This window comes from Dama dama, chromosome 15, assembly GCF_033118175.1.
Source record: "Dama dama isolate Ldn47 chromosome 15, ASM3311817v1, whole genome shotgun sequence".
Lineage (NCBI taxonomy): Eukaryota > Metazoa > Chordata > Mammalia > Artiodactyla > Cervidae > Dama > Dama dama.
In genome coordinates, this window is record NC_083695.1 from 84,840,331 (window position 1) to 84,853,300 (window position 12,970).

A 12,970-nucleotide genomic window follows, 5' to 3' on the forward strand; every position below is an offset into this window, starting at 1 on the left:
ATTAGCGTAGCGGCCCGAGGCGGCGCCTGTCCGCCCCCTCCCAGAATGAAAGCTGCCCCGCAGCTGACTAGGCGGGCGCAGCGCGTGGGGTGCAGGAGCCTCGCGGGCCGGAGCAGCGCGCGCACACTGCCCGCCCGCCCCCCGCGCGTCCGCCTCCGCTCCGCCTCCGTCCCGGGCGCGGGCGAGGTGGCCCGGGCGGGGGAGGGCAGGGGGCAGGGCCGCGGCAGAGAGGCCGCGGGGCGGGGAGGAGCGGGGCCCGATAAAAGGCGGCGAGGCAGCCCCACCCCGAGGCAGGCCGGCGGGCAGGCTCGGCTCGTCCCTTCCGTCCGGCCCGCGCCGGCGGCGGGGAGGCGGCGCGCGCGGCCCGCAACCCGCCCATGGAGGCTTTCCCTTGGGCGCCCCGCTCGCCCCGCCGCGGCCGCGCCCCCCCGCCCATGGCGCTCGTGCCCAGCTCCCGCTACGTGAGCACCCAGGGCCCGGCGCACCCGCAGCCCTTCAGCTCGTGGAACGACTATCTGGGACTCGCCACGCTCATCACCAAGGCGGTGGACAGCGAGCCGCGCTTCGGCTGCGCCCGCGGCGGGGACGGCGGCGGCGACGGCTCCCCGCCCTCTTCTTCCTCCTCGTCGTGCTGCTCCCCCCACGCGGGGGCCGGGCCCGGGGCGCTGGGGCCCGCTCTGGGGCCTCCCGACTACGACGAGGACGACGACGACGACGACAGCGACGATCCGGGGTCCCGGAGCCGCTACCTGGGGGGCGCGCTGGAGCTGCGCGCGCTGGAGCTGTGCGCGGACCCTGCCGAGGCCGGGCTCCTGGAGGAGCGTTTCGCTGAGCTGAGCCCATTCGCCGGTCGCGCCGCCGCCGTGCTTCTGGGCTGTGCACCCGCCGCCGCCGCCGCGGCCACCGCCGAAGCGGCGCCGCGAGAGGAGCGGGCCCCGGCGTGGGCGGCCGAGCCCAGGCTGCACGCCGCCTCCGGGGCGGCCGCCGCCCGGCTGCTCAAGCCCGAGTTGCAGGTGTGCGTGTTTTGCCGGAACAACAAGGAGGCGGTGGCGCTCTACACCACCCACATCCTTAAGGGACCCGACGGGCGGGTGCTGTGCCCCGTGCTGCGCAGGTACACGTGCCCCCTGTGCGGTGCCAGCGGCGACAACGCGCACACCATCAAGTACTGCCCGCTTTCCAAAGTGCCGCCGCCGCCGCCTGCAGCCCGCCCGCCGCCACGCAGCGCCCGGGACGGCCTGCCCGGCAAGAAGCTGCGTTAAGGGCCCGGACCCCGGTCTGCTGCTGCCACCTGATGCCACCAGGGTAGCCGCCCGCCCACTCTCGTGTTTGGTCTGCGCACCATCTCTCCCCTCGCTGCCGGGGAGTGTGGAGCTTGTCTTGGTTTTTCCAGAGGAAGCCGACGGTACTATTTTTCCTGTCGAAGAGCGGTTGAGACTAGACGTTAAAATCTTGATTATATGTTTCTAGTTTGTGCACATCCAGACGGTGAAGGCTGGAAATTCCACTAACTGAAATGTGGCGACTTAGAGGCGCTGTGGTTTATTTATACGTCGACCTATTTTAGATGCGCATCAGTATGAAATTGTCTCAATCTAATCTTGGATGTTTAATTTTATGAATGGAGGCACTTTACTAGGTCTAGAATATTTTTTTAAAAGCCTCTCAGCTGAACCTAAAACAGGCGATTTTATGGAGTGTCAACAAAATGACTATTTTATTGTTTGGAACAAGTAATATTTCTGTTGTCCTTACCCAGTTATAATTCCAGGTGAAGCCCTGCCTGGTAGCATCATTAAGTGAAGAGTTGGTATACTTTAGTGTTAGTTTGGGTGGGTGTTCCCTCCTTGTGGCTTGTTTTTGTCCTAGCTGGAGATGTATAAAATGTACAATTTGTAGGTAGGTAGAATACAGCTCATGTACCAGATCTTTTTATTACTGAGTGAGCAACTACCGTTTTCCCCCTTTAAAAATAGTGCCAAGTTATAATTGTGTATACACTTAAATGGTGCTGTTTAAAAAAATTGTGTATTTATACAGTAACAGTATATGAATTCATTAACCATGCCTTTAACTCTACTACTTGGCTTTTTCTTTATGCCCCTTCCTATTCTAGTTCTTCAAAAATATGTCATACTTAAGATCAAAAGGGTGCAGTATTAATTCACTCTGAATTGCTGCTTTCAGGGTCTCTAAATAGTGGCAGTCTCATTCCAGCTGTTGCCTCTCAGACTAAATGCAAGATGGAATCCTTTGAGCTCCGGAAGGTTAATGGAACAACTGGTGTTCAGGAAGGTTCCACTCTGGACTATGTCAGATTTAAACCATCATAGAAGTTCTCAAACCAGTATAGGCACCAATTAAAGGAACTGACTGGGGGGGGGGGGGGGGGGGGGTGGTGTATAAGACAAGGAACACAGCCTCCCTCTGTTGTGTTCCCATTCTCATTGGAAGACAACCCTTCTGGAATCCCACCAGTTATTTTCATCAGTGAGATTAAATCTAATCCTTGGGCAAAGGTGCTTGACTTCTACTTTAACCTCCCATCTTCATCTTCAAGTCCACCATAGTGAATACCACATCTACCATCAGAACAGACACAGAAGGTAAAAATGGAAATGAATTAACATGAAGTCATCTAAACTGTACAAAGTCACTATCTGAAAAATAACAGCAACAGACTTAGTCTTTAGAGGTCCCAGGAGAGCTTAGCTAGGTTATTATAAACTAGACTGCCTTCACATTAAACAACTAACTCCCTCCACAGCAAATTTGCTTGATTTGAACACTTCTTTGAAAATCTAAGAAGCTGCCCTAATAACTGAGATAGCTATGAGCTTTTTTGGTCAAAGGGTGGGAGAAGAGGGGGGCACACAGGCAAACAATTCATTTCTTGGTCAAGAAAAAATCCTGTTAGTCTAGCTCCAAATTAGAGAACTTCAGACATGAATATACGTAAACTCAAAAGCATGCATTAACTTCTCTTCAGTTTTGCTAGAAAACATACCAACTTAAAATAGTTTTCTAGCTTTCTGGGTTGTTTTTAGGTCACGTGAATTCCTGTCACCTCTTGCCACTGCTTTAATTCTACCTTTTCAAGATTCACTATTAACAGATGGGTGCATTCTCCAGGCGGGAAGGACTAGGCAGGTGACTTACTGTATCAGCAGCACCGCACCCCACCCCCTCCCGCCCCCCGCCATTTGCCTGTTTTCCGGCTAACTTTAGCTTCTAGTATTTTAAAGCATAATTGAAAATGTCAGTAGTTTTCTAGAACTCTCTTATGAAAAGTTTACTGAACAGGCTCTAACACATTTAAAAGCAACTCTCAATCTGAAACATGTTTCTGAAGTCTACAAAGTATACAAAATACTGACAAAATTACTTATTTTCATAAGACTGCATATTTTGGGGAAAAGATGTATGGAATCCTCAAAAGAGCTTTACCAGCCACAGACTGCCTTACATTTTAAAATCATACCACAAATGCACATGTAGTTCAAAGAAAAATGTGTTAGTCCTAATTTTCTAATCTATTCTTGGCTACAACATGAACATTCCTTCCATTAATTTCCAGTATATTTTAGACTCAATTTTAAATCGGTGTACAGTCAAATCATGTCACACATATAGATGCCAACCTCCCCCTAGTAGCCACTTTGGACAACTACTGGGATGTGGAACCGTTTCTGGGCCGCTGTCTCCACCCTCAGATCCATCCATACTGATAATGATGCCCGGTCTAAAAATGCAGAAGCCACTGGGAACGTGGAAGACACCTGTAAATACACACTGAGGGAGGGGTAAGACTGTGAGGCCCTGAGCAGGATCACAAGCAGCTGCCCTCCTCTGCCCTTACCTTGTGCTCTGAACTCGGGAGAACAGTACATCTGGGAAAGTGTCTGGGTTGGAAGGGTGATTTGCAGACCAGCCTGGAAACCTAACCATCAGACCACCATCTAAACAAATCCGCTCAAATCAATGTCTGTCGGGGCCTGTAAGTGACTGCCACGTATGTCCTGCTCTATTAACTTGGGACAGAGCAGGTTACTGTCCCAAGTTTTCACTTGTTACAAAAGGCCATCTTCTCACAAGACTTTTACTTGTTTGAAATATAAATTAAGAAAAATGTTTTTTAAAGTGATTTCTATCATTAACATCGAAAAGGAAAGGCTGCATTTGGTAAAGTTTTTTTTTTTTTTTTTTTAAAAAGCACTAATACTCCCTCTTCTGGCTTCATGGCTGCATCAAGAGTAATTCTCCCCACTACTCAACACCAAAAAGAATCTAAGTGCCTAGAGCCACTATAAATTTGCAATTAATATTCTGTAAAATCAATTATGCTTTTAATTTCAGGGGAAAACTCAAGATGGACATCACACACACACACACTCACCCCACACGGAGAGGACAACTTTACAGGGAAACACAACTTTACACACACACACCATACAGAGAGGACAACTTTACAGGGAAACTAAGAAGTTCATCCAGTAACAGAGGAGGACACTTCAGTGGGACCATCCTAACCACATTTGCTTTTTGTTATATTTAGGTTATTTTCTTTGATACTCAACAGTGAGAAAGTTAATACCACTGGTAAAACCTCAAGTGAAATAAACTCAACTGAATATGCAAGCTAAACATTATATATAAACACTAACTCTAACCACAAATCAACACTAAAACAAATTCTGTAAGTGTTTTATTTATCATTGAAGAAAAAACACAGCAGCAAGTTCTGTGTTGGCTTCAATAAGACCAAATAGTTAATCTTTAACATAGCTACTACACTCCAAAATTGAAGTCAACACAGTCATTACTACAAATTACTTATTGAAAGAATCTATTCTGAAGAGAAAGGAAATTAGGAAAAAGAATTTAAACAATTCCTCCAAACCACACATTTATAAATATTGTCATATTTAAAATGCTTGAAAGGCATGAATTCTCCATAAATGGAAAAGCAGTTTGCTATTGGCAACAGAAAAAACTCAGCCACAGTTTACCAAATGCTTTAAAATTTAAAAGCTATATCTGTTTTGGATTCACACTCCAGCAGTATTCTCGTCATTATAATAATGACCACCAAGTTGGTTTATACTCACCTTCTTTCAAGTAAAATCTACCAAAAACTCCACTGTATCCAATGTGTGTAATGTTTACTGCACTTAAGAGTAAACCTAAAAACCTTCTGAATTTAGTAAATAGTAAATACCTCAAAATACCTAGAGGTATGTCTCAATGGTGTGAGAACTGTTTCAGCTCCCTGTTTTAGAGACTTCAAATACATTCTCTATAACAGAACCTTACTTCATCCCAAATTAATACCAGATATTTCAAAATCAAAAGAAAAAAGATCAGTTCTATACCAAGATATAGGTGTTACTCAATACCTGAAGAATTCTCATTTTAAATTTATTTTTAGTTTTTCTTTTTTTGTAAACAAATGATTGATGAAATAATGCAACACCTTAAATTCAAAAACATGGCGTGGTTTTCCAACCGTCTGTGGATGCGGTGCCTGATCAATCTATTATATAGGATTAATACAAGTTCATGCTTTTTGTGTTATGGTGAGACATTAAAGAATCCAATTTAGATTGGTTGAAGCACAAGTATAATAATCCTTGAATGTGATCAAACCTATGCAGAGACATGAGTTTGAATCCATTATCTTGAGACTTAACGTCGTACTGTGGTCCATCCATCTTCATCAGTCTCATTTTTAGTACGACGAAGAGATTCCCTATCTTTCTCAGCTCTCCAGGAGGTCTTCTCTTTCTCACCTTCCCTTTCTCGGTCTCGATCTCTTGAAAGAGCTGCAGGAGGAACACGACGAGGGGTATCCCTCTCTTCTGCCCGGTCATCTTTCCTGTCATCAGCACGTCTCCAAGAACTTACTTTAATTAAAAGAAAAGGAGAGAATAAATTTATTACTGTATTCTATCAGCTCAGACTAAACAGAACTGAAGCAAAAGGAATGCCTCAAATTACTCAGAAATCCAGTACTGAAGATGATAAAGAATCATTGAAAAAAAACACCTAAATACATTTTAATCATTTTGATACGATTTCTGAAAAACCTTTAAAACAGACTTAAAATACCAACTTGCAAGCAAGACATCACTGGCCTGGGAAGTGTACTAATTTTTAAAAAATTAGGATAAGGTGACAAAAATCTGGCTGGATAAAAATTTACAGGATTTTTGGCTCCTGTTGAATACTTAACAGCAAATAAGTGAAATATATTTCATTATACTATAAAAGAAGAAATACCCTCGATGTAAAACCAAATAGTCAAAGCTTTTAGGGCAAAAGTGCCATGGTCATTTAAAAAAAAAATGAAAGTCAAAGTGAAGTTGCTCAGTCGTGTCTGACTCTTTGCAACCCCATGGACTATAGTCTACCAGGCTCCTCATTCCATGGAATTTTCCAGGCAACAGTACTGGAGTGGGTACTCCTCCAGTAAGTTTGTGAAAACCATGAACTTTAAAGGGAATAAATGATCTACTTGGCCATCTTATTTTTGGTGTTCACACAAGTTAAAGAGACAGTACCCTCATCAACTATGGCTCCCCAGTGTTCAGCAGTCACACAGAAAATACATCTCTACCTTCCTCGCGCTCTGATCTGAGAGGCGGTCCTCTTCGGTCCCTGTCGTCTCGTCTGTCCCTTAGATCACGGCGATCATCTCTCTCACGACGCCGGTCATCGCGGTCCCTATCGTCACGACGACCTGCATCTCTCCAGCTTGAAGACTCCTCAGCTGGTCCTCTTCTCCAGCCACCTTCATCCCTGCAAGCCAATTCAAATGACACGTTAAGTTCTGCTGTTAGACAACAGGGGTAAATTTAAGGGCATATATAATATCCAGGTCAGCAAATAACAGGAATAAACTTTATAAACTCATGAGCTGACCTCACACTGATGCTTCAGGCATGAAGTCAAATGAGAACATCTGGCTCTGCACCCATTCCAAACACTCAACAGTCAAACGTGACAGCTGGTTACCATGTGGACATTACATCTACAGGACCCTTTCATCCTTGCAGGAAACTGTACTGAACTGTGCTGATCTAGATTAGATTAGTACAAAGCCACTCTGACCAGATGAAGCAAGCCAGAACTCTTAAAACCAGTAAAAGCAAAGGGACTTTTTAATAATTCAAAAGCAATAAACGGACCTCAACTACAGGGGAAAACTAATGGACAGTGAAGAACCTGGACTGGTTCCACCACCACAGGAGCCACACAAGCTACACACAGCACCGGCCCGCCTGTCCCCTCTTTGAAAGGAGGAATCTGGTTCAGTTAGATGACCTCTAAAATTTTTTAAATCTGATTCTACTAGATAAATATATGAAAAGGGGGAGCATGTTTTTCAAAAAGCTGGGAATGCATAGGACAACATTAAAGGAGTTTTAACCATAAGGCCACAGACAGTCTTAACCGGAGTATCCAACCTTGGCCGTCTGAAGCGGTCCTCTCGATCGCCGTCTCGGTCTCGGTCCCTCTCCCTCTCTCGGTCCCTCTCCCTCTCTCTGTCCCTCTCCCTCTCCGGGTCCCTGTCGTTCTCATCTCGATCTTGATTATCTCGGTCTCTCTCTTTTTCCCTCTCCCATTCACGGTCTTCTGATGGTCTCGAGTCGCGAGGTGGACCCCAACTCTCTTCTCTGGCTTTTTCTTTCTCTCTCCATCCACCTAGGTTTTTAAAAAACAAAATGAAAATTTCCATTCAAACAGATTGGCAACCATGAATCTTGATGTTAACCCATCACCACTGTAATGGCTAATAAGACACTCTAACCCAATTTACAAAACTAAATGCATTTACCTCATTTCACAGAACCAACTCCTATTTATGACTACCTATTACTGTTTTTCTAACATATAGGAACTTTATATTCCACATGCAGAGATTTCAGGTATAAAAATCTGTAAACCTGCTCTGACAGTGAAGACAACTCATTTAAGCAGAGAGGTTCAAGGGTGAGGGGTAGGATCTAGATCTGAAAGATAGAGCCCCAATTATGAGTTCACTGATATCTTTCAACATTTTCAAAACCTTTCTAACTAAAAAGACTCTTTCCTTTCACAATCCTGCCCCCTACCATTTACCATGACCATAAGGTCATGAAATAAGGACAAAGCCGTTGGCCCTGCTCAATGCCTCACTTAGCCATGGGATGTCCAAATCTAGGAAAAATGTGTGCACACAAATGCACAGGCACACACACAAAAGGAAATGAAGCAGATTATTTTGATGAAAATCTCTTATAGCTGCAAGGCCAACAATTATCATCACTAACATTTATATTCCGGTGTGCTACAGCACTAGTCGAAACCATCTGTCTATTATTAGCTCTTTCAATCCTATCCACAGCTCTGAGATAAGATTATTCCATACCTGCTAATTTGCTACCTGCTAAAAATCTGTAATTCCAAAATTAGCACTCCAGCACTTTCACAAGTCACTCCCAGGCATGTACCCAGTTGTGAAATATTTGAGCCGCCCGAGGGGCCTGTTCTCAGCTGAGCTCAAACAAGGCAATGCTGTCTTCTGGCAGCAGCTCTCCTACTTTAAACAAGTACCCTTTGAATGGCCTATTTAGTGCCACATTTCCACTTTTTTGTGCTTTTTGTTAGTGACTTCAGTTTTTAAGTGCACCATCCACCCTGCCCCCAGCATTCTCCCAAAGACAAAAAGACAACGGCCATGACTTAGGGAGAACGTCCGGGTGTTAGATAAGCTTCTTCAGGAACCAGCGACAGTGCTGCTGGCCAGGGAGTTCAATGCTAACGAACCCATCACATACATTAAGTGAAGTCAACTGACCAGAGGGTTCAGGGAAAAACAGGGACCTAACCTAGTATTTCCCTTAGTAGCAATGGTCCAGTATTCACTGACTTTATAAAAATGTAATTATCATGAATTAATGAGAATCTACTATGCTATTATCCCCATGTTACATAAAGCACAGCAAAGTCAAGCTAACCCAAAAGTCACAAAGTTTCACAATGGAATGAAGTGAGAAGAAACACAAGTGTGCAACAGAAACCACTCAGGGGAAGGGGCATGCAGGCACTCAAACTGCTTTTAAAACAAATCACTGAAAAGACGTTGGTCATTGAAAAGATACAAGAAGGATGAAAGAGCAGAGTAAAGGAGAATGCCTATCTTATACAATTAGATGGACAGTGATGCCCTTGAAAAGGAACGTGTGTGTATGGTTTTTTTTTGGGGGGGCGGGGGGGGAGCGCAGGATTCTGTCTTCATAGGTTGAGTCTGAAGTGTCAGTGACCAGGTGCTACATAAAAGTTGGAAACACAGGTCTGAAGGTATGGGGAAAAGTCATCTGGGCAAGACAGTAATGAAGGCACAGACCTGTACACAATTACTCAATAAAAATTATGAAGGGGGGATATTTCCCTGGTAGTCCAGTGGCTATAAAAACTCCACGCTCCCAATGAAGGAGGCCTGGGTTCAATCCTTGGTCAGGGAACTAGACCTCACATGCCACAACCTAAGATCCTGCGCTCGGCAACTAAGTCCCAGCACAGCTGATTAAATTAAAAAAAAAAAAAGTATGAAAGGATGAACCAGGCCCAAGAGAAAGGAAATGGGCTCCTCTCATGAACATAATGTCATGGTTGACAAGAGTACAGACAAATGATTAATAAGAATATTTTTATTTTTCACTACTTCTATAAGCAGTCCAGTCCAGGAAGGAACCTGAAGAACACCGATACTTTGGGAAAAACACAGAAAGAACCTCAAAAAAGCCCTGAAATAGCAGGAACATTTCTTACTTAACAATCAAACTGTAACTTGTCCTTTGAGACCTGAGTTTTTTCTTTGAAATTACCTGCTATTCTCTACAGAATAGTGGGGCTAAGTTGGTGTAAAATTTTAGATAGCATTTGTAAACACATATAAAGCATCCAATTTGGTTTTTTGAATACCACAATTTTACCTGGTTTGACAAATGGTCTCCAGGGGCCAGGTCGTGAATCATCACCCCTTCTGGGAACCCGATCGTCATCGGCCCGCCTTGAGATCCGATCGTCATCCATGTTTCTCCAAGGCCCCCTGTCATCATCTGCACCGCGCCTGGAAAATCTGTCGTCATCTGCACCTCGCCTAGAAAATCTATCATCGTCGGTATTCCGCCAAGGTCCTCGATCATCATCCAAGCCCCTCCTGGGACCCCGGTCATCATCCATGCCCCGCCTAGGACGATCGTCATCAGCATTCCGCCAGGACGAACGTTCATCGTCCGCACCTCCTCGGCGTGGCCCCCGGTCCTCATCCAGCCCGCGCCTGGGTCCTCTGTCCTCATCGGCCGTGCGCCAGCTTCCTCTGTCCTCGTCTAGTCCTCGTCTAGGTGGTCTGTCGTCATCCGCGTGACGCCAGCTACCCCTGTCTTCATCGCCAATTCGTCTGGGAGGCCTGTCATCGTCTGCACTACGCCAAGAAGGCCGGTCATCATCTGCCCCCCTGCGAGAGAACCGATCTTCATCAGGACCACGTCGGGGGCCTCTGTCATCATCCATGCCACGTCGGGGAATCCGATCATCGTCTGGTCTGAGAGAGGACTCTCTCTCTTCATCATCCCCCAGACGCCTTGGTCGGTCTTCATCTCTTCTGTGAGGTCTCTCTTCGTCCCGCCCTTCTCCACGTCTCCACTCCCTACAGAGTAACAAGCCAAACACCTTTAAAAGTATACTTTCTTAAGTACGTATGTGATCTCTTTCGGAATGATTTTACTCACTTCCAAAGTATAAATTCACTAATCTTAGTCCTACAAGAGTATGTTCCAATAAAAACAACCCCACAAAACCCAAAATTTTATGTCGACAAATAAACGAGTAAGCAGACAACTCCCTCTAAAAAGTATCTGCACCTTAGGAGGAATGCCTGAGCAAATTTTAAATCTATTACTACAGCTTTCAAAACGACAAGAAAAATACTATGAAACCATTCACTATACTCTAACCACAATACCATTAGTTTAGGAAATTAAAAATAAAAGAAAAACCTAAAGCATATATTGTCCAAGATATCTATTCTATGTCAGTAATTACAGCAGCACTGAAGTAAACCATGAAAACATCTCAGTGATAGATACGCACACAATTCTTCCTGACTCCCCTTTTCCCCACCGCCACAAAATATGCCAAATTAGAAAAATACTAATAAGATACTAATAGGACCTATGATCAGTCTCTTCTCCTTAATTCTACTCACTTCTCTGGAGGGCCTCTTCTCCACTCAGAATCTGTTTCGGGTCCTTTTCTCCAGGTGCCTTCTGTATCTCTATCTCCCCAACGAGAGTCCTACAATGAGCAAAGTCAGAGTCACCACATTAGCAACACCACTGATAGAAACTGAACAGGAGCCTCAGAGTTAGTTGCTATAGCACAAAGAGATGAAAAGAATAAATGAAACATTAAAAGAGATCAAGAATAGGACGTTGAAAGGCCAGAAGAAGAGAAAAGGAGAAAAAAATCTCCCTGAGTTAAGACAATTCAATATGCTCTAAGTAAACTGAATCCTGACTGATGGGGCACACATGCCAAAAAGGGTGAACAGTAAAGACCTAAGCTTAGGCAACTAAACAAAGACTTGGTGAAACATTAGAACTTCTTTTCTCAGAGCTTCCTATGAATAGAGCAGAATATCTACTGAAGTAAAAAAATCAAGACTATTGTCCAGAACCCTCCTCTTCCCACTAAGTACTAGGACAGTGAGGACAGACAGGTCTCTCAGCTTCTGGAGGAGGAGGATTCTGAACTGGCCAAACCAATGAACCATTATGCAACTGTGAGAGAAAAACAAAACCTCTTGTGAGGCATACACAAAAATAAAACAGTTAATATACAGAACAAAAGACTTACATGCAAAGGGGAAAAGATACAGTGTAAACATATTTTAAACTAAATCACCTTGCCAATGCAGTTGTAAAACTGCTAAGCAATTTCTAAATAAAAAACATTGTTTAAATGCACTGGAGGCAATAAATTTAAGTAAAGCCTTTAAATAGATGGGGCTCAGATGGTAAAGAATCTGCCTGCAATTCAGGAGACTAGGGTTCAACCCCTGGGTTGGGAAGATCCCCTGGAGAAGGGAATGGCTCTTCACTCCAGTATTCATGCCTGGAGAATTCCATGAACAGAGGAGCCTGACCAGCTATATACAGTCCATGGGGCTGCAGAGTCGGACACAACTGCATGACCGACACAGGTGCTACTGCAAGAGATAAAGAGGCCTTAAACCTTATAATCTTTGGGCTTCTCTGGTGGCTCAGTCAGTAAAGAATCCACCTGCAATTCAGGAGACCTGGGTTCAACGCCTGGGTTGGGAGGGCATGGAGGATGGCATGGCAGCCCACTCTAGTATTCTTGCCTGGAGAATCCCCATGGACAGAGGAGCCTGGCGGGCTGCAATCTGTGGGGTCACAAAGAGTCAGATGCAACTAAGCACAGCAGTGGTTGTTTTGTTTGTTTTGCACATTTTGTTTGTTCTGAAGAAAGGGAAGAGTTCTCAAAATCTACAGAGTGTAAGTTTAGACTCCGAAAAGAATGGATGGTAGAAGACCAGAGAAAAGCATAAAGGCCAAAACAAACGTCAGGAATAAAGCCACAAGCACTAGTTACCATAGTTAGCTGCCATGTTAAACATGAACAGAAAGAATGAACACTCTCCAACTGAAAGGGTAGGGGGGGTAACAAAACAGAAACAACAACAAAGGATTAACACAGAACTGCAAAAACTGATAAAAACCTTTGAAACCCATAACCATGGGTGGTCTACCTCATCTGCCTCAGAAGAACTAAATTAACAGGATGTAGCAAATCAAACAGTTAACTCTTACTTTACACACACACACACACACACTCTCTCTCTCTCACACACAACACTCTGTGCCCAACAGGAAAAGAACACTCATAAACCAACAAGACTAAC

General features: G+C 44.8%; 2 protein-coding genes across 2 annotated transcripts in view; one reads left to right on the forward strand and one right to left on the reverse strand.

Annotated features, from left to right (window-relative positions):
• The first annotated feature begins 377 nt into the window (after nt 1-377).
• On the forward strand, nt 378-2,382 carry NANOS1 (nanos C2HC-type zinc finger 1). Its single transcript, XM_061162757.1, has one exon. The coding sequence runs from the start codon at nt 378-380 to the stop codon at nt 1,260-1,262; it is 885 nt and encodes a 294-aa protein (XP_061018740.1). The 3' UTR covers nt 1,263-2,382.
• A 2,296-nt stretch (nt 2,383-4,678) lies between these two features.
• EIF3A (eukaryotic translation initiation factor 3 subunit A) overlaps nt 4,679-12,970 on the reverse strand; it is a 31,024-nt gene continuing 22,732 nt past the window's right edge. The window contains exons 18-22 of the mRNA XM_061162756.1: nt 11,252-11,340; nt 9,978-10,693; nt 7,467-7,704; nt 6,617-6,798; nt 4,679-5,903 (exon numbers count right to left, since the gene is read on the reverse strand). Coding sequence (XP_061018739.1) covers nt 5,686-5,903; nt 6,617-6,798; nt 7,467-7,704; nt 9,978-10,693; nt 11,252-11,340 — 1,443 coding nt within the window. The 3' untranslated portion in view covers nt 4,679-5,685. The remainder of the gene's footprint in view (nt 5,904-6,616; nt 6,799-7,466; nt 7,705-9,977; nt 10,694-11,251; nt 11,341-12,970) is intronic.